The sequence below is a fragment of the Salmo trutta genome, chromosome 37 (genome assembly GCF_901001165.1).
Source record: "Salmo trutta chromosome 37, fSalTru1.1, whole genome shotgun sequence".
Classification (NCBI taxonomy): Eukaryota; Metazoa; Chordata; class Actinopteri; order Salmoniformes; family Salmonidae; genus Salmo; species Salmo trutta.
The window spans coordinates 29,145,653-29,170,382 of record NC_042993.1 but is presented as its reverse complement, the minus strand read 5'-3'; the positions used below and the strand labels follow the sequence as shown (position 1 = coordinate 29,170,382).

Sequence of the window (24,730 nt, the reverse complement as noted above, 5' to 3'; positions counted from 1 at the left end):
GCTGGGTATGCAAATTATAAGATTGAATGCTAGCCAATCAACGCGCTGAATTCTCTCAGCTTTCCTGCGTGAGGATGGGTTCGTTCGATTTAGCAGGCCCCGCTCGCCGTCTGTAAGCAATGTCCATTTATTTGAGATAACCGGACATTTTCAGTGGGTCCTCTTTTCGACATGTTTTCAATGTATTTCATCCCCACATACCTAAACATAAATATTATTTTCACTCTTAAAAACAAAGATAGCCTAATTTGAAGAACATCATTTTTTTGTGTGAAATTGTAGCCTAGACTCTTTATTCTACTGAAATAAAAGGCTACCATTGTACATAAAGAAACGCTTTTCTGGGCGTGTCTCTGTAAACCAATAGAACAAACGGAGAGGTGGGGTTACGTGGCCCATGATAATAAATACAGTGAGTTGCTCACGAGTAGTTGCTCCTCTCTCCGAAGTAGGTCCATTCTAAGGCCGAGAAACGACACCAAGCTGCAAATATGCCCAGAAAATTCTTCGTCGGTGGTAACTGGAAGATGAATGGCGACAAGGCAAGCCTTGGCGAACTCATCAAAACCCTGAACTCTGCAAAGCTCGACCCCAACACCGGTGCGTGGTTATGTGTGGTTTTTGTGCTTTCATGTCTGACTCGTGTAGTAGACTGAGAGTTGATCTTTGAAATGGTGTAATTTGTCGCATTGGGTTGCCTGGTGTAGCCTATCCAGTTGAATTGACAATCGCACGGCACACTTGCATTGTGAAATGTATCAGTGCACGAATAAATGGGTGGTAAACCAAGCTATACTCCGGTAGGTCCATTTTCATTGCCACTTTCACAAGGGTTTTAAATTCTAGCATACCCTGACCCCAATTTTGACGTAATTATGGTGCGATGGCGACAATTTGTGGCATCACCAATGCAGAATACATAGGCCTATTTTGGTACTGAAGCCCACTATACTCCTTTGCAACCAGAGAAAGCCATTTGTCAGGGGATTTCAACCAGTATTTTAAACTGAACTAGGATAGAAGAACATGACTTGCTAAGTGGATTTTATGTCAGTGGGCGTACATTCCGAACAGCACGTAGACACTACTGTCTGGCGCAAGCGAAGGGCGAAATGTCTGTTCTTTGATGTATTACAATGATCCATCCGATCGCGCGCCCTGTTCATATAACTACCAGGAGGACCAAATGTGGTTATAGCGCAGTACTTTAATTTAGAAATGCATTATACCGTTAGACACGAACTAGTTTATGCGCAACATACTAATTTTGTTAACCAATAAAAATGATTGAGTTCTCTACTCCGCCATGGAGATGTTGGTGTTTCCGCCGTTCTCTATTGTGCATTTCCAAACTGCCACAGACGCGTAAATGCAATATGCCCTGTTTGCATTTGAACACCGTTTCAAGAACAGGCTAAAGGTACTTAGTCAGATTTTGTCGTCTTTTTTTTGTAGGATACGCTCATGGGTGTTATTGCGCACTCCGTGGAGCAACAAATATAAGGAAACGTTCTGTCCGTGTAGTAGCCTACGTTTCAGTGTACAGCCTCGGACTTTACCCCAAAGAGCCACCCCTTACAACTTGTCTACACAGTACAGTACTGACTGACGCATGAAACAGGACGCAGCATGTGCCTCGCGTAGCTTTTCCCATGTGTCTCTTTCTAGAAATGTAAAGTTCATTCAGTCACTTCTTCCCTGGGCCGTTTTATGAACCTGCAGAGTATCTTAAATTCTTTATCCTGTGGATGACCTTTTGAACTTATAAGGTCTTGTTCGACCCCAGCAGAATGTGACTTTTGGGATTTGAGTTCTAGTGACCTTTTGGAGGTTGAACTAGGACCTTTTTGCAGCAGGGACTGACTCTTGGCAGGGATAAATGACCTTTACAGAGGGAATAGTGACTGGAGGTTTAATATAGACTCACTTAACCCCAAGATACAGTTACATTGCTAATGTCAGTGTATGCCTACTGTACTCCACAACACTAGGGATATCCCACTTGTACAGTGTGTACTAATGCTGCAGACTCAGGTATTGGACTGTATAACCAACACTTTGGATCAAATAGACCTAATTTTACTTGTTGCTTTATACACAAGTGACTAGGAGTGAGGCACTACATGGAGTTGTCACCACTCTCAAAGGAAAGCCTTTTCCCCTGATACTAGATGTCACCAACAATCACTGTGTACCATCCCAAGTTGTGTACCCATGTTTTTCTGAAAATATTACTGTAACATGGGCATCCATGTAAACATCAAGGGGAAAATCCTAACTTCCACTTAGAATTTTCACTTCATCTCACACATTGACATCAATGCATGACTGAGTGAAAATTTAAACTGAAGTGGAATTTAAGATTCAACTCGAAGAATACAAACTGGTCCAGTGTAAGTCAGTCTGTTATTTAAACCCTGAGAATAGTGGTCAGTGCATGACTGTTGGTTCTCAATCAAGTCAAATGTATTTATATAGCCCTTCTTACATCAGCTGATATCTCAAAGTGCTATACAGAAACCCAGCCTAAAACCCCAAACAGCAAGCAATGCAGGTGTAGAAGCATGATGGCTAGGAAAAACTCCCTAGAAAGGCCAAAACCTAGGAAGAAACCTAGGGGACCCAGGCTATGAGGGGTGGCCAGTCCTCTTCTGGCTGTGCCGGGTGGAGATTATAACAGCACATGGCCAAGATGTTCAAATGTTCATAAATGACCAGCATGGTCAAGTAATAGTAATCACAGTGAACAGGTCAGGGTTCCAGGGTTCCAGCAGAACAGTTGAAACTGGAGCAGCAGCACGGCCAGGTGGACTGGGGACAACAAGGAGTCATGCCAGGTAGTCCTGAGGCATGGTCCTAGGGCTCAGGTCCTCCGAGAGAATTAGAGAGCGCATACTTAAATTCACACAGGACACCGGATAAGACAGGAGAAATACTCCAGATATAACAGACTGACCCTAGCCCCCCCGACACATAAACTACTGCAGCATAAATACCTCTGTGCTTGCAGAGGTGGTCTGCGGCGCCCCATCAATCTACCTTGAGTTCGCCAGGGCCAAGCTGGACCCTAAGATCGGCGTGGCCGCTCAGAACTGCTACAAGGTCAAGGGTGGTGCCTTCACCGGGGAGATCAGGTAATGGACATGCCCTGTAACTGCGCATGCTAGTGTCTACAGGACTCTAGTGCTTTACTGAACCAAACATTGTAGGCTGACAGATTGTACTTTGTTAATCTCCTTTCTCACACTTCTTTCTTTTCCCCTTCTCTCTCACTTCCTTTTATCTCCCCCTCTCTTTCTCTCCTCAGCCCTGCGATGATCAAGGACGTTGGCGTGCACTGGGTGATCCTGGGCCACTCTGAGAGGCGCTGGGTCTTTGGAGAGACTGATGAGGTAAATGGCTTATTTGATGGAGTGCTATTGTTTATGAATGTGTAGTCTTGGGAGGAGTCGTCTGCCACCTCCAAAGACTATCGCAAGAACAGGGCCGTGACAGTATCGGATTATGTCTCTTTCAACAGTGAATTTACCTTTTTAAAGTGACAGAATTTGAGGAGCAGTGACGAATCATTTTAATCTCCTTTCACATTTTTTTTGATAAACACTCAAGGTGTTGATCAAGTAGTGGAAATGTGAAAAATATTACAACAACCTGTCTGATTGGATAACTGTGTCCTGACAGCTTATTGGTCAGAAGTGCGCCCACGCCCTGGAGAATGGCCTGGGTGTCATTGCCTGCATTGGTGAGAAGCTGGACGAGAGGGAGGCTGGCATCACAGAGAAGGTCATCAATGCACAGACCAAGCACTTCGCAGGTATTGTAACCGTCACTGACATCACTGATTCATCATGAGTTACACAGGACCACAGATTCTGCTCAGGCGTACACATATTATCAGAGTGCTGATCTAGGATCCGTTTGAGTTTTATATCTTTGAAAATGGGCCCTGAACTTTACAACGCACGGAGAAGAGTTACATGTCAAGAACCATGTCAATAATGTGTATATATAACAATCGTATAAACTGCAAAGGCCTCTTTGTATCTGGAAAGCAAGCAAGCAATCAATTACTGTATGTACAGTGTATTACATTATAGCGACTAACAGTGTTGAATGTAGTTATACTACTGCTGCGTGAATACATCCTATTGGCACAGGGATAGTGTGCCCGCCACAGACGTGATTGGGACTTTCAGTGTCATGAATTAGTTTTCCTTTTCGTTAACAACTTGGTTATATCTAGCGTGTCCATGATGGCACTTTGTCCATTTTGAGTTCTCCATGTTTATTAATGTGAATGCAGTACTGTCTTCATTATGTCAATTCTGTTTGCAGACAACATTAAGGACTGGTCCAAGGTTGTTCTGGCCTATGAGCCTGTGTGGGCCATCGGCACCGGCAAGACCGCATCCCCCGCCCAGGTAAGTGTTCTATTGTCATCATTACAATTGTATAACCTCAATGGAAAGAACATGGGGACATGTGACTAAAAGCCTGAATGTCTTTATACTGTATAGATTCAGTCTAGACCAGAGCAGAATGTGTTGTCCATTTGAGATTCTTCACTAAATTGAAGACTGAAGTCAGAACATACTGGACTTTGGAACCCATATTCATGTTTTTATTTGAATCTTTTATTCCTTATCTTTGTCTCTCAGGCCCAGGACGTTCATGACAAACTGAGGCAGTGGGTAAAGGCCAATGTGTCTGAGGCAGTAGCCAACTCTGTCAGGATAATCTATGGAGGTGAGACAAACTCATCTGCTTCACGTTTAAACACACTTAAGCTGTTAATGCCACGACCATCACAGTGGGGATTTATAGGTTTTGTCATTGCATAGCTAATCTAATTCAAGTCCGGGACATGCAGTGGTAGAAGCATACAGTGGACTCTCTTTTCTCCCCACCACTCTGTCTCTCTTTCATAAATCCATTCCTCACTCATATCCGTCTCTTCTCAGGTTCCGTGACAGGTGGCACCTGCAAGGAGCTGGGAGGCATGAAGGATGTGGACGGTTTCCTGGTTGGCGGCGCTGCACTCAAGCCAGAGTTCGTTGACATAATCAACGCCAAGCAATAAAAACCCTGACGTGGTCAGACCATGTCCATATTTGAGGCCAACTCCATTCAGATGACACATGAACCATCATCCTCAACTCGGCACTTAGAACCCCCTTGTGTGATGATGTCTTTTCCTCTGTGTCCTTTTTTGGTATAATGTTTCAAAGAAAAGGGACAGATTGACACGCATACTATACAGCAGTGAAAGGTGTTAGTTCCACTGAGATGGTGTGTTTTTTGTACTGGCCTACACCACTGTTTAAAGGGACTGTGCTTGACAACACCATCCTGGATGGAACAACAACCCATGCCTTTTACTTGGAAGTTTACAAGCTTTTATGTATACAGTGTCAATTAGCAATGTCAATCAGATTCACTTGTCTTTGTACTATAGCTGACTCTTTGTGTAACTATGTTCTGTGGCTTATCCCTTCCCAAAGAACACATGATCCTGTCTTGTCAAGAGTGAGGCGTCCATGTTTGGTCATGGCTGACTGGGTGGGCCGGGGCCTAGGAAATGTTGTAATAAAAGGTTTAGACTAGTTGTGTGTCTCGTTTTTATTTTATGTCCGTGGACACACCCCATGATCTTGAATACTACGAGGCTGTATTCCTACTCATGTGTAAAGCCAGTCAGACTACAGTATCTGGTGGTACTTTGGTAACATGATGCCAAATTCCTAAGCGTTCATATAGCTAATGGTGCAATTCACATGTCCACTAAGTGACACCAAATCACCAATATCCTCAAATAAAAGTTATTTCTCTTCTGCAGCATTCTTAAAGTGAGCTGTTTTATAAAGGTCAAACACTATCCTATTTTCTCTTGTGGCTTCTTTTCTCCTTACCTTGAGCGCTGAAGCGGTCAAATGATGTAATATGCCAGGGAGATATGTATACTGTAGCTAAGAAAGTAATACTAAGTGTATGTTGTTAGTAGCCCATGTGCCTCAACCTAATAATTTGGTCCCTTTCCCCTTCATTTAGCCTACTGTTCTGACTTGTTGGTGCGCATGTAGCCTACAGCCTGTTTTAGAGAAATGTCAATGAATATTGTAAGCGCTTTCAATGCTCCCTTTAAACAATTTTGGGGGAGTTTGCCCCACCAAGATTTACATGCTAAAATCGCCACTGCCAAGAAGACTTGCGGCTGTAATCGCTTCCAAAGGTGCTTCAATAAAGTACTGTGTAAAGGGTCTGAATACTTATGATTTTTTTGGCCTATAGCCTGTTTTAGAGAAATGTCATCATTGAATATTGTAAGAGCTTTCATTGTTTCATGCCCCCTTTATCCTATGGTTCTGACTTGGCGTACAGGGAGAATACTGTAAGAACGGCCCATGTTATGAATTCTGTCGCTGTACATTTCAAAAGTGCTGAACAAATAGTTATATTGACTGCGTCAGTTCTAGCTCGCTCATTCATGTCTTAATCTAAATTACGGATAGCCTCTTATCCGCTCGTCCCCTTATGTCATAATTACGTCTCAAACCACATCTGTTTAAGCAAGTCATATCTGGTTTTTTTAAAGGCAGTAAAGGCTGAATGAACTGTTCCGCAGTGGAAGGTGTTGTTTGTCACCGTTATAGTCCAATTAATAATGTGTTGTGTAGTGGCTTTGCTGGCATGCAGCTAAACATTTTTGAGTTTGTCCAAACAAGATTTAAATGGTAAAATCGCTACTGATTATAATCAATGTGGGATGGCGGATGACCACAGCCGCTAATCCAAGAGATGTAATTATGAAGCTCTCTTCTGAGGGGAAACATGGAGCAAAAAAATAGCGGTAAATTATAAATGCAACCCCAACTTTGCGATGGAAAAGATATGCTGTAGCCTTAGGGAACAGAGGTTTTAAAGACGGCTGTTACATCTTTACAAGCCAAGACCCTCCAGTCACACTCGTGGGAGGACAGCAAGATGCTGACGTCTTTCCCTTGAAGGATCTTGGTCTTCGGGCAGGTAGACACTATGGGTCACCCCTCATAACGAGCCGTGCATCAACAGAGCCCAAGGTGCCAAGGAGGGACTGAATAGCCGCCAACACTGGGTCGCGCAGGAGCCCGTGGAAGTAGCCGTTGCAGCGGAGGAATAAGGACCAGCCTGATGTGTGGAATTGCAAGAAATAAGCTTTAAACCTACTAAATGTTCTTTCCACCAACAGGAGTGTGAACAGTTTGAGTCATGAACAGTGCTTGCGCGGGATGTTCCCCAATGCTGGATGGGTGACCTGAGTGAAAACGTTTGGGAACCCCTGCTATATCGCACAGTAATAGGTTGCTGTAGCCTACCCATACTGTCAAATATTTTACATAAGCTACTGGTCTATTTACTGTGTTGGAAGAATGTTTTAATCGTTTGCAGTAATGCTGTATCTGGCAAAGGACTGTGTCAGTTTCTGAAAGAGAAAATAATGGCAAATCGTTGTGCACCTGTCAGTGAACGTTTAAATTCAACATTGCATTGGCTTTTCCCCCAATCTAAATATGGACTGCCCGCAAATTCTTAAACATTGTCCAGGGCTAACTACAAAAAAAAAAATGCAATTACTGTGAATACAGCAGCGTACATATAGGCCTACTTCAATGTAAAATATCAACTGTTCACAGAGGTCGTCACTCTGGATGGGGATGGTGATAGAGGCTTTGATGGTCCACACAATGAAGAAGCAGATGTCCTTTCTAGTGATGTGGAGCTGACCTTGGACCTTGTGCCAGTAAGACCCTCCCTCACTCCCTCTTCAATGGTAAGGTCCCATGCACCATAGGGACACTTGACCTCCACCACTACTGTGGTGCCCACCAGACCCTCCGGTGAGGCACCCAGGATCCCAGACCCCGTGACCTAAAGCCCGGACTCCTGCATAACTATCCCTGTAGCCATTTGAATGCCTTGATGCGCTCCTCTTCGTTATCTGTGGCCCACTTTACAGACAACATCCCATCCAATGACTGATTTGAGGACCCTTTTTTTTTAGCAGCGACAGAGTAAAGCGCTTGGCCCTAACCACTGCTCCATAATTTCTGTCCGTTAACCTCCCTCTCCTCATGGTGTGCGAGTTGGGGTTAGTGCGCTGTCCAACTGTTGCCTGCTGTATAACCTCCTGCTGCTCTGCTGACAGCACCATGCCAGCCAGGATGCCTGCATGCCCCAGGTGCCCTTATTTTTTCAACTTCTTCGGGATCGGTGTCCCTTCCACGGGACGGTTGAGCTAATGCAGGCTAATGTGATTAGCATGAGGTTGTAAGTAACAAGAAAATTTCCCAGGACATACACATATCTGATATTGACAGAAAGCTTAAATTCTTGTTAATCTAACTGCACTGTCCAATGTACAGTAGCTATTACAGTGAATGAATAGAATTCTATTGTTTGAGCAGAGTGCACAATTCTGAACATGAAAAGTTATTAATAAACAAATTAGGCACATTTGGGCAGTCTTGATACAACATTTTGAACAGACATGCAATGATTCATTGGATCAGTCTAAAACTTTGCACATACACTGCTGTCACCTAGTGGCCAAGATCGAAATTGCACCTGGGCTGGAATAATACACTATGGCCTTTCTCTTGCATTTCAAAGATTATGGTAAAAAGAAAAAAGAATGGTTGTTTTTTTCTTTGTATTATCTTTTTACCTGATCTATTGTGTTATATTCTCCTACATTCCTTTCACATTTCCACAAACTGTGAAAAAGTGGTTCCTTTCAAATGGTACCAAGAATATGCATATCCTTGCTTCAGGGCTTGAGCTACAGGCAGTTAGATTTGGGTATGTCATTTTAGCCTAAATTTTTTTTAAAAGGGGCGTATCCTTAAGAGGTCCGGTACAGACAGGGTGACAGGGAGGGTAGCTGATGTTCTGGCTCAGGTTCAAGGAGACATGCCGTCCCTCTGATCCTGCCCCGGAAACGGTTCCTTGGCCACTGAAGATCCTCGTCTGTGGGCTCTCGGAACAGAGGGTTGTAGTCTTCAACCGGGTACAGGTCCTCCACTGACTGCACCTGGTTGGGCACGGCTGGCTTCCTCAACTCGCATTCCACATCCGTACGCCTGATATTGTGAACCACCAAATAGGCTGCATGACTAGGGCTGTTGCGGTGACCATATTACCCCCACACCGGCAGTCACGAGTCATGAAGCAGTCAAATTCCACGTGACCGTTTAGTCATGGTAATTAGGATTCTCCAAGCTCTGATGTTGCTGATGGTCATTAGTAGCCTACCAAACTTGCTAACTTCCTGGTACTCAGCACTCTATTGTCCCTGTAATCACTCTGACAACAATGCAAATGTATTGAAAATCTAGTCAAACACTTCATGAGCTCATGTTGCGCAACATTTGTATAGGCTATGCAATTGTGCGAGAAAACAGAGTGATGGCCTCTATTAAAAAGAGGAGGATCCCATCAGCGTTATATAGGCTAGGCCTACTATATTCATTTCTCAACTTTCCTAATATTAAGCATATTGCTTATTTTACAACAGGAGTATAGCCTACCTGGCTGGCATGGAAATTAACCATGAGAAAAGCATCCTCCATTCGCTATTTAAGTACATAGATAGGTATTTTTCCCGCTGACCCTGTTTCAAGATAGGTGCATGAAAATGGTCCATTCTAAATCAAAACAAATTCCACACATATTCGTCAGCCAACAAGATGAGTAGGCCTAACGAACAGCAGAAGCACTAGCCTATGTCAATCTACTATCCACCATAGTACAAAAGTTGACCTATTCTGTGCGAGAAATAAATATTCCAAACACAGTCTGTGATGCGATAGATCCCAAATTAATACAACCACTAGCATCAAAACAACTTTTTTACGCAATGTGGCTGACGCAATAGATCAGAACATTTAGCTTTAAATGTTGATAAACTATTACACGGAACCCAAACCGGCATCTTGCATAAATGTATTTTGTCCCCCACACCAAACGCGATCACGACACGCAGGTTAAAATATCAAAACAAACTCTGAACCAATTATATTTATTTGGTGACAGGTCGAAAAGCATTAAACATTTATGCCAATTTAGCTAGCTAGCTTGCACTTGTTAGCTAATTTTTCCTATTTAGCTAGCTTGCTGTTGCTAGCTAATTTGTCCTGGGATATAAACATTGAGTTGTTATTTTACCGGAAATGCACAAGGTCCTCTACTCCACCAATTAATCCATACATAAAACGGTCAACCGAATCGTTTACAGTCATCTCTCCTCCTTCCAGGCTTTTTCTTCTCTTGAATTTATATTGCGATTGGCAACTTTCATAAATTACGTACATTACCGCAATCCGACCTATTTCATCTTTCAGTCACCCACGTGGGTATAACCAATGAGGAGATGGCACGTGGGTACCTGCTCCTATAAACCAATGAAGAGATGGGAAAGGTAGGACTTGCAGCGCGATCTGCGTCAGAAATAGAACTGACTTCTATTTTAGCGCTTGGGAACGCAGACGCTCATTGGCGCGCGCGGGCAGTGTCGGTGCAATAATTGAATAATATAGATTTCAAAATGTATTTTGCAACGCTCGCACACACGACGCGAGCAGTGTAGTTAGCCTGTTAGGCTATTTCTTCACATTATCAACGCAGCAATGCGCACATGGCAGTAGGCTATAAGCACGAATGTTCCATTAGCGGGAAAGAAAAGTCATAGTTTATTGCCTTATGCTGGGCATCATTCACAAGTGATAGGCTAATATTGTCACCCATCAGACTTAATCCTGTCTTTACATATACTAAATAATATATGTGTGAAATTTGTTTTGATTCAGAATGAACCATTATCATGCACCTGTCTCGAAACAGTGGCAGTGGAAAAAATACATGTCATCTGTGCACTTAAATAGAGAATGGAGGACGCTTTTCTCATGGTTCATTTTCATGCCTGCCAGGTAGGCTATAATCCTGTTGTAAAGATAAGCAATGTGCTTAATATTAGGAAAGTTGAGGAATAAATATAGTAAGCCTAGCCTATAGAAAACTGATGGGATCGTATTATTTGTACTAAGTTTTCCCTCACTATAGCTACACTTCTCCACATGGGAAGACTTATAGTCGTCTTCCCTTTCAATGCTCTAATGCTGTAACGGCTGTCTGAAGAGAGAGTAGACCAAGGTGCAGCGGAGTTAGTGTTCATCATAGACGTTTAATTGACAAAAGAACACTATACAAAAAACAGGAAAACCGACAGCCAAACAGTACTGACAGGTAACACACTGAACAGAAACAATTACCCACAAAAACCCAAAGGAAAAACATTCTCCTTATGTGTGACTCCCAATCAGCAACAACGAACTTCAGCTGTGCCTGATTGGGAGCCACACACGGCCCAAAACAAAGAAATACAAAAACATAGAAAAAGGAACATAGAACGCCCACCCAATGTAACACCCTGGCCTAACCAAAATAAAGAACAAAAAACCCCTCTCTATGGCCAGGGCGTTACAGTACCCCCCCCCCCCCAAGGTGCGGACTCCGGCCGCAAAACCTGACACTGAAGGGGAGGGTCCGGGTGGGCCTTCTTACGGCGGCAGCTCAGGTGCGGGACGTGGCCTCTGCTCCACCCTCGGCGTCGCCCTCTTAGATGGCGCACCTGGCCGCGCCGAAGGTCTGGTGGGCGACCCTGACTGCGCCCGGCTGGCGGGCGGTGATGGTTGCGCCCGGCTGGCGGGCGACCCTGGTTGCGCCCGGCTGGCGGGCGGTGATGGCTGCGCCCGGCTGGCGGGCGGCGATGACTGCGCCCGGCTGGCGGGCGGCGATGGCTGCGCCCGGCTGGCGGGCGGCGATGGCTGCGCCTGGCTGGCGGGCGACCCTGGTTGCGCCCGGCTGGCGGGCGTCCCTGGCTGCGCCCGGCTGGCGGGCGTCCCTGGCAGCTCCGGCGGCACTGACCCAGGATTCACCAGGCTGAGGAGACATGTAAGAGGCCTGGCCCTAGGCGCAGGCACAGGACTCACCGGGCTGGCGGCCGGCTCTGACTGCTCCAGACAGGCGGGAGGCTCTGGCGGCTCCGGACTGGCGGGCGGCTCTGGCGGCTCCGGACTGGCGGGCGGCTCTGACGGCTCCGGACTGGCGGGCGGCTCTGACGGCTCCGGACTGGCGGGCGGCTCTGGCGGCCCCGGACTGGCGGGCGGCTCTGGCGGCTCCGGACTGGCGGGCGGCTCTGGCGGCTCCAGAGTGGTGGGCGGCTCTGGCGGCTCCGTTCTGGCGGGCGGCTCTGGCGGCTCCGGACAGGCGGGCGGCTCTGGCGGCTCCGGACAGGCGGGCGGCTCTGGCGACTCCGGACAGGCGGGCGGCTCTGGCGGCTCCGGACAGGCGGGCGGCTCTGGCGGCTCCGGACAGGCGGGCGGCTCTGACGGCTCCGGACTGGCGGGCGGCTCTGACGGCTCCGGACTGGCGGGCGGCTCTGGCGGCTCCGGACTGGCGGGCGGCTCTGGCGGCTCCGGACTGGCGGGCAGCTTTGGCGGCTCAGGACTGGCGGGCAGCTCTGGCGGCTCCGGACTGGCGGGCAGCTCTGGCGGCTCTGGACTGGCGAGACCCACTGGAGGCCTAGTCCTAGGAGGCGGCACAGGACGGACCAGGCTGGAGAGATCCACTGGAGGCCTGGTCCGAGGAGGAGGCACAGGCTTAACCAGGATGGGGAGACCCACTGGAGGCCTAGTCCTGGGAGGTGGCACAGGACGGACCAGGATGGGGAGACCCACTGGAGGCCTGGTCCGAGGAGGAGGCACTGGCTTAACCAGGATGGCGAGACCCACTGGAGGCCTAGTCCTAGGAGGCGGCACAGGACGGACCAGGCTGGAGAGATCCACTGGAGGCCTGGTCCGAGGAGGAGGCACAGGCTTAACCAGGATGGGGAGACCCACTGGAGGCCTAGTCCTGGGAGGTGGCACAGGACGGACCAGGATGGGGAGACCCACTGGAGGCCTGGTCCGAGGAGGAGGCACTGGCTTAACCAGGATGGGGAGACCCACTGGAGGCCTAGTCCTGGGAGGTGGCACAGGACGGACCAGGATGGGGAGACCCACTGGAGGCCTGGTCCGAGGAGGAGGCACTGGCTTAACCAGGATGGGGAGACCCACTGGAGGCCTAGTCCTGGGAGGTGGCACAGGACGGACCAGGCTGGAGAGATCCACTGGAGGCCTGGTCCCAGGAGGAGGCACAGGATAAACCGGGCTGTGGGGGAGCACTTGAGTTCTAGACTTTACGCTCTTTACCCATACTTCAGGCTGAATGCCCACTTTGGCCCGGCACGGGCGGAGAGCAGGCATTGGGCGAACTGGACCCTCCCAGCGCCCTGGAGACACAGTGCGCAGAGCCGGTGCAGGATACCCTGGCCCGAAAAGGCGCACTGGAGACCAGACGCACTGAGCTGGCACAACCCATCCTGGCTCGATGCCTGCCCTCGCATGGCACTTGCGGGGGGCTGGTATGTAGCGCACCGGGCTTTGAACGCGTACTGGGGACACCGTGCGCTTTACCGCATAACACGGTGCCTGACCAGTACTGCGCTGCCTGCCCCGTGTGCCCCCCCCAAATGTTTTGGGGGGGCTGCCTCTCGTGCCTGTTGCGCTCCCTCTCCTCATACCAGCGCCTCTCAGCTCTCGACTCTTCTATTTCCCATTGCGGGCGGCGATAATCCCCCGCTTGAGCCCATGGTCCTTTCCCATCCAGGATTTCCTCCCAAGTCCACGATTCCAGATAGCTCCTCTCCTGGTTCCTCTCCTTGCGCTGCTCCTTCTTCCGCTGCTTGGTCCGTTTTTGGTGGGTAATTCTGTAACGGCTGTCTGAAGAGAGAGTAGACCAAGGTGCAGCGGAGTTAGTGTTGGCCTAACCAAAATAAAGAACAAAAAACCCCTCTCTATGGCCAGGGCGTTACAAATGCTCATCCTTGAAAAATAACATAAGGTCTGAAATAGACACCGAAGTCGACATACTGTACAAACAGTTATCTAGGCTATTTTTTGATCTACCGCTCTGCTAACTAGCTAGCTAAAGTGTAGTCAGTGGCTAGATAAGACAGAGAAAGGGGACGTAGAAGTTCATGGATTGGACACAGAAGGTCTATGATTGCGCTGGTGAACGGTAGCTGATAGTGTCAGCTAGAGATGATATTCAGGAGCTTCCAGCAGGAATTTGTAGTCTTGCTAATTACCATTTAAATTTTTTTGTAAATTGAGGCAAATATATTGATAAAACTCACCTTGTCTGTGAGAGAATTACACTGTTAAACATACACGAAACACAGACCTTATATGAAGTAGTTCTAAAATCCCAGATGCAAAAATGAATGGTGAAAAAACAATTGGAACCATTACCGGGTTAATGGCTAGGTTTTATGGGTATTATGATGTGTCCACAGTGCTGGACTATCGGCCATATACCTCATCCCCTCAGGCCTTATTGGTTAATTAAACCATGGCATTGTTGAATACTCGTTTCTGATTGGCTTGAAGGTCATTCTAGAGTCTGCATTATTTAAGTGATAATGCCCAAAAAGCCAGTGTTTGGAGGATATGTTGGCAAGGGTGTTGTTAGGCCCGAGACGAAATGGAAGGCTGGCAAACCGTGCCAATATATCCTCCAAACACCGGCTTCGAGGGCATTATCACTTTTATAGAACGGGTTACCAACATATTCAAATAATGATTTTCATATTTTCATTAAAAATGTTATTTTGATCAATTTATTCATACTATTTCCTCCTTCCACAAGATATAGTCCCGACACAAATCTAGGGTTGCTACCCAAACCGGCTGGTCGTTCATTCTATCGGTTCGGTTGGTTCTTCTGTATCTATGGACGCGACCCAGTCTGTCACACCCTGATCTGTTTCACCTGTGTTTGTGATTGTCTCCACCCTCCTCCAGGTGTTGCCCATCTTCCGCATTATCCCCTGTGTATTTATACGTGTGTTCTCTGTTTGTCTGTTGCCAGTTCATCTTGTTTGTCAACCAACGTTTTTGTTCTCAGCTCCTGCTTTTCCCAGTCTCTCTTTTTCTCGCCCTCCTGGTTTTGACCCTTGCCTGTCCTGACTCTGAGCTCGCCTGCCTGACCACTCTGCCTGCCCCTGACCCCGAGCCTGCCGACCTGTATCTTTGCCCCTCCTCTGGATTATTGACCTCTGTCTACCCTGACCCTGCCTGCCATCTGGTACCGTTGCCCCACCTCTGGTTTACTGACCCCTGCCTGCCTTGACCTGTCTATTGCCTGCCAGTTGAATCATTAAACCATTGTTAATTCGACGTGTCTGCATCTGGGTCTTACCTTCATACCTGATACAGTCGTTTGTTCTAAATGTTCCATTGCCATACTAGCTGGCAATATTATTATCCCTTGCTTGCTAGCTAGCCAACTAAAAAGTGCAGCCAGAATAGCAGCAAAGTAGCTGCATTTGCGTTTGTTTAAGTTGTTTTATAGTGACATTTATTTGGGTACATCCATAACAATTTCGCCTGGCATAGAAAATGTGTTCTCTCATCAGAACACTGTTGTTCAGAGGAGCTAGCCAACAACATAACTCACACAATCACTTCAAACTGAAGCTGGAAAGACAGCAAACTAAATCAAATCAAATGGTTTTTGTCACATGCGCTGAATACAACAGGTGTAGACCTTACCGTGAAATTCTTACTTACAAGCCCTTAACCAACAATGCAGTTTTAGGAAAATAGAGTTAATAAAATATTTACTAAATAAAGTTTACAAAAAAAAAGTAACACAATAAAATATCAATAATGAGGCTATATACAGGGGGTATCAGTTAGTCAAGGTAATTAAGTTAATTTGTACATGGGGGTGGGGGGGACAATGCAAATAGTCCGAGTGGCCAATTGATTAATTGTACAGCAGTCTTATGACTTGGGGGTAGAAGCTGTTAACCTCTTGAGGACCCCTTCGAGATAAAATCCTGTTAACGGGAGCCTTTTGGACCTAGACTTGGCGCTCCGGTACTGCTTGCCGCAGCAGAAATATCACTTGGGTGACTGGAGTCCTTGACAATATTTTGGGCCTTCTTCTAACACCTCCTAGTATAGAGGTCCTGAATGGCAGGAAGCTTGGCCCCAGTGATGCACTGGGCCGTACGCACTACCCTCTGTAGCGCCTTATGGTCGGATGCCGAGCAGTTGCCATACCAGGCGGTGATGCAACCGTTCAGGATGCTCTCGGATAGCGCAGCTGTAGAACTTTTTGAGAAGCTGGGGACCCATTCCAAATCTTTTCATTCTCCTTAGGGGAAACTAGCTGCGCTTCGATTCCTGCCGGTCTTATCCCGACTCACGACATGTTCATTACTATGGGACAGCTGGAGATCGAATTTGAACATTGAGACAATGTTGCAAATGTTGGCGAGACAAGACAGCAAGGTTCATACAAATTTCCACTGTTGAAAACTAAATGTTAGACTAAAAGAAATGAGATAATGTCTAGATGCTTTTTATGGTGGAGATCAAGTTTATAAATTGCCTGGCTGGGCTGATGAAACAGTGGATTGCTCAGTCAGATGGAACAGAGTAAATAGGCATTTTAACATCATAGATTACCCCAGTGGTAACTTGTGGAATAGACACTGGCTGGAATGAGCTTTTAACCAATCAACATTCAGGATTAGACCCACCCGTTGTATAATTAAGCAATAATTATTTCACCTTTATTTAACCAGGAAGGCTAGTTGAGAACAAGTTCTCATTTGCAACTGCGACCTGGCCAAGATAAAGCGTAGCAATTCGACACATACAACAACACAGAGTTACACATGGAATAAACAAAACATACAGTCAATAATACAGTAGAACAAAAGAAAACAAAATGTCTATATACAGTGACTGGAAATTAGGTAAGTTAAGGCAATAAATAGGCCATGGTGGCGAAGTAATTACAATATAGCAATTAAACACTGGAATAGTAGATGTGCAGAAGATGAATGTGCAAGTAGAGATACTGGAGTGCAAAGGAGCAAGATAAATAAATAAATACAGTATGGGGATGAGGTAGGTAGATAGATGGGCTGTTTACAGATGGGCTATGTACAGGTGCAGTGATCTGTGAGCTGCTCTGACAGCTGGTGCTTAAAGCTAGTGAGGGAGATATGAGTCTCCAGCTTCAGAGATTTTTGCAGTTCGTTCCAGTCATTGGCAGCAGAGAACTGAAAGGAAAGGCGGCCAAAGGAGGAATTGGCTTTGGGGGTGACCAGTGAGATATACCTGCTGGAGCGCGTGCTACGGGTGGGTGTTGTTATCATGATCAGTGAGCTGAGATAAGGTGGGGCTTTACCTAGCAGAGACTTGTAGATGACCTGGAGCCAGTGGGTTTGGCGACGAGTATGAAGCGAGGGCCAACCAACGAGAGCGTACAGGTCGCAATGGTGGGTAGTGTATGGGGCTTTGGTGACAAAACGGATGGCACTGTGATAGACTGAATCAAGTTTGTTGAGTAGAGTGTTGGAGGCCATTTTATAGATGACATCGCCGAAGTCGAGGATCGGTAGGATGGTCAGTTTTACGAGGGTGTGTTTGGCAACATGAGTGAAAGATGCTTTGTTGCGATATAGGAAGCCGATTCTAGATGTAATTTTGGATTGGAGATGCTTAATGTGAGTCTGGAAGGAGAGTTTACAGTCTAACCAGACACCCAGGTATTTGTAGTTGTCCACGTATTCTAAGTCAGAGCCGTCCAGAGTAATGATGCTGGACGGGCGAGCAGGTGCGTGCAGTGATCGATTGAATAGCATGCATTTAGTTTTACCTGCGTTTAAGAGCAGTTGGAGGCCACGGAAGGAGAGTTGTATGGCATTGAAGTGTGACAGTGTAGGTTCCGTCCCTCTCTTCGCCCCAACCTGGGCTCGAACCAGGGACCCTTGCACACATCAACAACCGACACCCCACGAAGCATCGTTACCCATTGTGCCACAAAAAACGCGGCCCTTGCAACGCAAGGGGAAACCCTACTTCTAGTCTCAGAGCGAGTGACGTCACTGATTGAAACGCTATTAGCACGCACCACCGCTAACTAACTAGCCATTTCACATCGGTTACACTCACCCCCCTTTTGACCTCCTCCTTTTCCGCAGCAACCAATGATCCGGGTCACGGCACCAATGTAACAGTGTAGGTTCCGTCCCTCTCTTAGCCCCAACCTGGGCTTGAACCAGGGACCCTTGCACACATCAACAACCGACACCCCACGAAGCATCGTTACCCATTGTGCCACAAAAAACGCGGCCCTTGCAACGCAAGGGGAAACCCTACTTCTAGTCTCAGAGCGAGTGACGTCACTGATTGAAACGCTATTAGCACGCACCACCGCTAACTAACTAGCCATTTCACATCGGTTACACTCACCCCCCTTTTGACCTCCTCCTTTTCCGCAGCAACCAATGATCCGGGTCACGGCACCAATGTAACAGTGTAGGTTCCGTCCCTCTCTTAGCCCCAACCTGGGCTTGAACCAGGGACCCTTGCACACATGAACAACCGACACCCCACGAAGCATCGTTACCCATCGCGCCACAAAAGCCGCAGCCCTTGCAACGCAAGGGGAAACTCTACTTCTAGTCTCAGAGTGAGTGACGTCGCTGATTGAAATGCTATTAGCGCGCACCACCGCTAACTAACTAGCCATTTCACATCGGTTACAGAAGCTCGTCTAGAGAGGTTAGTTAACACAGTGTCCAAAGAGGGGCCAGAAGTATACAGAATGGTGTCGTCTGCATAGAGGTGGATCAGAGAATCACCAGCAGCAAGAGCAACATCATTGATGTATACAGAGAAGAGAGTCGGCCCGAGAATTAAACCCTGTGGCACCCCCATAGAGACTGCCAGAGGTCCGGACAACAGGCCCTCCGATTTGACACACTGAACTCTATCAGAGAAGTAGTTGGTAAACCAGGCGAGGCAATCATTTGAGAAACCAAGGCTGTCGAGTCTGCCAATAAGAATGTGGTGATTGACAGAGTCGAAAGCCTTGGCCAGGTCGATGAATACGGCTGCACAGTAATGTCTCTTATTGATGGCGGTTATGATGTCATTTAGGACCTTGAGCTCAGCTGAGGTGCACCCATGACCAGCTCTGAAACCAGAGTGCATAGCGGAGAAGGTACGGTGGGATTCGAAATGGTTGTTAATCTGTTTGTTAACTTGGCTTTCGAAGACCTTAGAAAGACAGGGTAGGATAGATATAAGTCTGTAGCAGTTTGGGTCTAGAGTGTCACCCCCTTTGAAGAGGGGGATGACCGCGGCAGCTTTCCAATCTTTGGGAATCTCAGACGATACGAAAGAGAGGTTGAACAGGCTAGTAATAGGGGTTGCAACAATTTTGGCAGATAATTTTAGAAAGAGAGGGTCCAGATTGTCTAGCCCGGCAGATTTGTATGGGTCCAGATTTTGCAGCTCTTTCAGAACATCAGCTATCTGGATTTGGGTGAAGGATAGCCAGTGAGGAAGGCACTTTTAAAGAATAGCCAGGCATTATCTACTGACGGGATGAGGGCAATGTCATTCCAGGATACCCCGGCCAGGTCGATTAGACTGCTCGCAGAAGTGTTTTAGGGAGCGTTTGACAGTGATGAGGGGTGGTCGTTTGGTCGCAGACCCATTACGGATGCAGGCAATGAGGCAGTGATCGCTGAGATCTTGATTGAAAACAGCAGAGGTATATTTGGAGGGCGAGTTAGTTAGGATGACATCTATGAGGGTGCCCGTGTTTACGGATTTTGGGTTGTACCTGGTAGGTTCATTGATAATTTGTGTGAGATTGAGGGCATCAAGCTTAGATTGTAGGATGGCCGGGGTGTTAAGCATGTCCCAGTTTAGGTCACCTAGTAGCACGAGCTCAGAAGATAGATGGGGGGCAATCAATTCACATATGGTATTGAGGGCACAGCTGGGGGCAGAGGGAGGTCTATAGCAAGCGGCAACAGTTACAGTCTTTCAGGTTGCGTGATCCTCGTAATGTTACGTGGAAAATACAACTAATGGGACGCAGAATTAAATGTATATCACACTCGCACAAATGCGACCAGTTATTTTTCGTATTTGCATTTCATTTCTTTCACCAGCAAATGCGAGTGAACTGCTGGCATTTTAGAGCCCACTAAATGACAATCTTATGTTCACTAACGTTAGCTTGAAACAATTAGTGTTTACCTTTCCACAACACACGGAGTCGAAAAGGGATTTGTCCATGTGTTTGCGTACAGCTAACAGTCGGCAAACTCAGCATCACAACAAACAGGAGGAGGGGCAGACACGGGGTAGATACGTCCAATAATGATGTATTAATCTCCATGTCTGTTGACACAAACTCCGTACATGTCTGTGTGTTGCAGCTCTAGAATCGGGATGTTAGATTTACTCAGTGGATTTATTTTTCATAAAAATGTTTTAAAATTTAAAAAAAAAATAGGCCCTATTCACTTCTGCGTACTTTTAACTCGGATCTCGTACAAGCGTACATGGACAGAGAATGCGTAGTCGGTATGCAAAATGCGTGCATGTTGACAGGCGACGCAATGCGGAGTGCCTGGACACAGCCCTTAGCCGTGGTATATTGGCCATATATCACAAACCCCCAAAGTGCCTTATTGCTATTATAAACTGGTTACCAATGTAATTAGAGCATTAAAAATAAATGTTTTGTCATACCCGTGGTATATACCACGGCTGTCAGCCAATCAGCATTCAGGGCTCGACCCACCCAGTTTATAATTCCCTGTAATGCACTGTATATTTGCATGGTAAAATTCAATGTCTATTCATAGATTGCTATTATATTGCTATTATAAACTCAGCATCACAACAAACACAAACACTCGGTCAGGTCATGCCATTGTTATGAATGTTCTCAAGCCTGCCTGCTATACTTACCTAGACACTGAACTGAAAACACAATGAAATCTTATGACACAGCCCAGCCTAGTGACTGGGAAGCAGGTATCAAACGATTAAGAACTGTGTGTGATTTGGCAATTTAACCAATCTACACTCTTACATTAATCTCCTGTTATGTATTATTATTATATTTTTTTATGTAACCTTTATTTAACTAGGCAAATCAGTTAAGAACAAATTCTTATTTACAATGACAGCCTACCCCGGCCAAACTCTAACCTGGACAATGGTGGGCCAATTGCACACTGCCCTATGGGACTGCCAATCATGGCCAGTTGCTATACAGCCTGGAATTGAACCAGGGTCTGTCATGACACCTCTAGCACTGAGATGCAGTGCCTTAGACCACTGCGCCAATCTATCAATAGATTATAGGTTGTCTCAAAATATGTTACACATATAGTTATAAACATTTATAGTTATTAAATAGTTTTGTCTTTCTCTTATTTTTTTCTGGATGCATAAATTATTACTCAATCCAATTTCAATTTTAATAATCCAATTTTCATATCTTATTTCAGTTTATACCATTTCAGAGCGCTCGACTGAACTTTTATTTAGAAAATCGTGAGAGAAAAACACGTGACCGGATGTAAGAAACTCACACTGCTTTGTTTACGTTACTTGGATTAGCTACTCGACTAGCGTTCCTCAAAATGTCAAAAATAGAGTTGCTGAGATTGTTTCTCAACGAAAGATTGACAGCTGCTGCTGATGAGATATTTGGGACAATTGAAAAGACAATTGTAGAGTACCAGGAAGAAGTGTCCCGCACGAAAGAGGAGAACAACCGTCTACGGAGGATGCTAAGGTTACAAAAAACAGGTTTGGGACATTTTAAGACGCGTATGGGCACTAGCTAGCTAGCTAGCTTCTACTGCTTTGATATTACTGCATCTAGCTAGTACTGATTCATGTGAAGCTCATCAATATTTGCCCTTCTGACTCAAATTGCATTACCAGCATAGCCCCTTGGATTCTCGAGAGCTAATTCTATAGATACCTACCTGCATTCTACACGTTTTGTCAGACCCCAAAAAGATGCAGGTTTGCCTGGCCTGCTCACTATGCTGTAGGTTTTACAAAGTAAGAATCAAAAGACAATCTTGTGCATGGGGTGGGAGGAAGCATAAGCAATGAGTGGCAGGTGTTCGAATCCCGGCTGTGGTTTGAATCCAGACTTGGCTTGTCTTTGTTTTCTACTTATTACTACTTATATTTATTGCTTTCATCATGTCATTTAATATTTAAAAAAAAAAAAATCCATTCTCCCTCAGACTCCCAGCCGCTGACTGTCTCTGACGAGGATCTTCCCCCTGAGCAGCAGCACTGTGAGCAGGAGTGGAGCCCAAGTCTGGAACAGGATGGTCCAGAGGCCACACAGATTAAAAAGGAGCAGGAGGAACTCCGGACCAGTCGGAGGGAAGAGCAACTTCAATGGCTAGAGTCTGGTACCAAAGACTTCACATTCAGCCCTGCCTGTTTGAAAAGTAACTATGATCCGATTCTGAACCCAACTCATCCCACTCATTCATCACATCTTCACCAAGTACAAAGTGAGGAAAGCAGAGAGAACCCAACTCATTCATCACATCTTCACCAAGTACAAAGTGAGGAAAGCAGAGAGAACCCAACTCATTCATCACCTCTTGACCAAATACAAAGTGAGACAGACAGTGAGAACCCAAGTCAGTCCTCATACCTTCACCAAATAGAAAGTGAGGAAGACGGAGAGAACCCGGCAGCTCAGTCCTCATATCTTTACCAAATACAAAGTCAGGAAAACCGAGAGAAACCATGGCAATGCCGTGTTTGTGACAAGTGTTTCAACAATATCCATCATCTGAAAGCTCATGTGAGGAGTCACACAGGGGAGAGACCGTATAAGTGTCCTATATGTAGAAAATGCTTTATGACAACAAGCGCATTGAATAGACATCAGACAATTCACACTGATGGAAAACCGTTTAGGTGTAATTGTTGCGGCAAATCCTTCAAATGGATGAACTCCCTTGGAAGGCACATAAGGATTACCCACGAGAGGGAGAATATATGACAGTACCTCGTGTGGGGAAAGGGCGACAGTTGTTATGAAAAAGTTACATCCTGATGCTTTTTATATGCTATTGCCATATAATATTATAATATGCCATATGCTATTGCCGTATAATTACACGATAACAAAATAGAACACTATGTTATAGTTAATTATAGGATGGCTATTGTGTGTTGTCTTTTTACATGTTTGTAACCACTTTCCCAGGGACTACAGATGGAAATATACATAAGTATTGATCAATGTGCATTGTCTTTGTCAAATAAGGCGTATCTTACACCTGTCTGTGCATAAAGATTGTTTTTGTCTTGTTCATATGGTGTAATGTCACATCTGTTTTGACTACTGTTTTGTCCTTTTCCTCCAGTGATCAAAAGATCACTGATCCAAGACATTTTCCATATGCCTACATTACTGTCATTTTTTTTGTTTTTACCTCAGTGATCTTTCTAATGTGCACAACTGGAGGCAAAAAATAAAAAAATGTAACACCAAATCTGTTGCCATAGTCTTATCCCTATTTAGCTATGTTTCTGAGTTTGATGCCATTGAAGAAAAACGTTAAATAATTAAAGCATTTAAATAACTCTGTCTGAGAACTAAGGAGATGTCACATGACTGAGACTTGAGACTGATGACTTGAAATAATGTTTTGTCACTGCCTGCTCATTTTGTAGCACGGTCTCCATGGATTAGGCTACTCTCCACGCAGCCCGAGATAGTATTGCACTTGCAAAAAACTGATTGGCTAGTGAAACGCACACGCGACCCTCTGATTGGACAAGCAAACTGTCAATCAACACGGATCTGTGTGATCTGTGTGGTGCGCCACAGTAGCGCAGTGAGAAGGATTTGGGGCCACAAGTGTGAAAATGAATGCGAAAAAAAAAATGCATACACATTTGTTTTTTATATTTATGCCTTTTCTTATTCTATCTGGTCACCAACATAGGCCTACGGCATTACACCAAATTATAGTAATCTGTGTTTCAGAACTAAGAAGTTGCGTGTCTTGACTGTTGACCAAATTACCATTCGTCAACATTGGCGCGCAAAAGCGGGCGCACATATCCAGGTTAGTGACCAGAAAGCACTTGTTTAATTTTCTGCCTGGCAAAAACAGAGTAGCCTACCGACGTTAATATTATCCATATAAAATTCAGTCTAGCAATCTGCTACAGACGCATCTTTGCCAGAACAATAGGCTACCTGGGGATTTCATTGATCATTTTCAGATTTCAGGCCTAGGTTGGTTGGGTAATAATTACATACCTCAGTGGTGGTACTGGATATATGTCTAAAGATAGCTGTAACATTGAACTATCTTCAATACTTATGGGATGAAGATGTAACATATTCTGGCGAATTAATTTCGATATTTGTGAGGAAGAAAAAGGCTACAGACAGATCATTCTTTCCATCCGACCCAGCAACCCCTGCTCTATACAGGTTGGCGGTATGATCCTGCTTGCTCTGGACTCCAGAGAAGTGAAAATGTGACGTGATATCCCTAGTTCATATTGACTGCTAACATGAATGACTTTCAGCTCAAACTGCATGTATAAAACGCAGTTTATTTCTATATCTTGCGTTTTGAAAATGCATCACCTGTGCGCGCGTGCATGTGCGTGAACGGGGATTGCAAGCTTTGAACCGCTCCTTTTGGGGGGGGGGGGGGGGGGGGGTCGCTGGTCAAAAGGTTTGAGAACAACTGAGCTAG

General features: G+C 45.8%; 2 protein-coding genes across 2 annotated transcripts; both read left to right on the top strand.

The window, feature by feature from the left end:
* Nucleotides 1-427: 427 nt before the first annotated feature.
* Nucleotides 428-5,603, top strand: LOC115177273 (triosephosphate isomerase B). The gene is made up of 7 exons (XM_029737901.1): nucleotides 428-600; nucleotides 3,011-3,134; nucleotides 3,308-3,392; nucleotides 3,682-3,814; nucleotides 4,336-4,421; nucleotides 4,659-4,746; nucleotides 4,962-5,603. The coding sequence occupies exons 1-7, from the start codon at nucleotides 492-494 to the stop codon at nucleotides 5,078-5,080; spliced, it is 744 nt and encodes a 247-aa protein (XP_029593761.1). The 5' UTR covers nucleotides 428-491; the 3' UTR covers nucleotides 5,081-5,603.
* A 15,932-nt stretch (nucleotides 5,604-21,535) lies between these two features.
* LOC115177272 (zinc finger protein 135) lies at nucleotides 21,536-23,506 on the top strand. The gene is made up of 2 exons (XM_029737900.1): nucleotides 21,536-21,779; nucleotides 22,232-23,506. The coding sequence occupies exons 1-2, from the start codon at nucleotides 21,611-21,613 to the stop codon at nucleotides 23,008-23,010; spliced, it is 948 nt and encodes a 315-aa protein (XP_029593760.1). The 5' UTR covers nucleotides 21,536-21,610; the 3' UTR covers nucleotides 23,011-23,506.
* Nucleotides 23,507-24,730: the final 1,224 nt, after the last annotated feature.

Excerpts from the sequence above, each read along its gene's own strand:
- LOC115177273 (XM_029737901.1), top strand. The coding sequence starts at position 492 with ATGCCCAGAAAATTCTTCGTCGGTGGTAACTGGAAGATGAATGGCGAC. Across the intron at positions 4,422-4,658 it reads AGACCGCATCCCCCGCCCAG|GCCCAGGACGTTCATGACAA; the intron begins GTAAGTGTTCTA and ends TTTGTCTCTCAG. Across the intron at positions 4,747-4,961 it reads TGTCAGGATAATCTATGGAG|GTTCCGTGACAGGTGGCACC; the intron begins GTGAGACAAACT and ends GTCTCTTCTCAG.
- LOC115177272 (XM_029737900.1), top strand. The coding sequence starts at position 21,611 with ATGTCAAAAATAGAGTTGCTGAGATTGTTTCTCAACGAAAGATTGACA. Across the intron at positions 21,780-22,231 it reads GCTAAGGTTACAAAAAACAG|ACTCCCAGCCGCTGACTGTC; the intron begins GTTTGGGACATT and ends ATTCTCCCTCAG.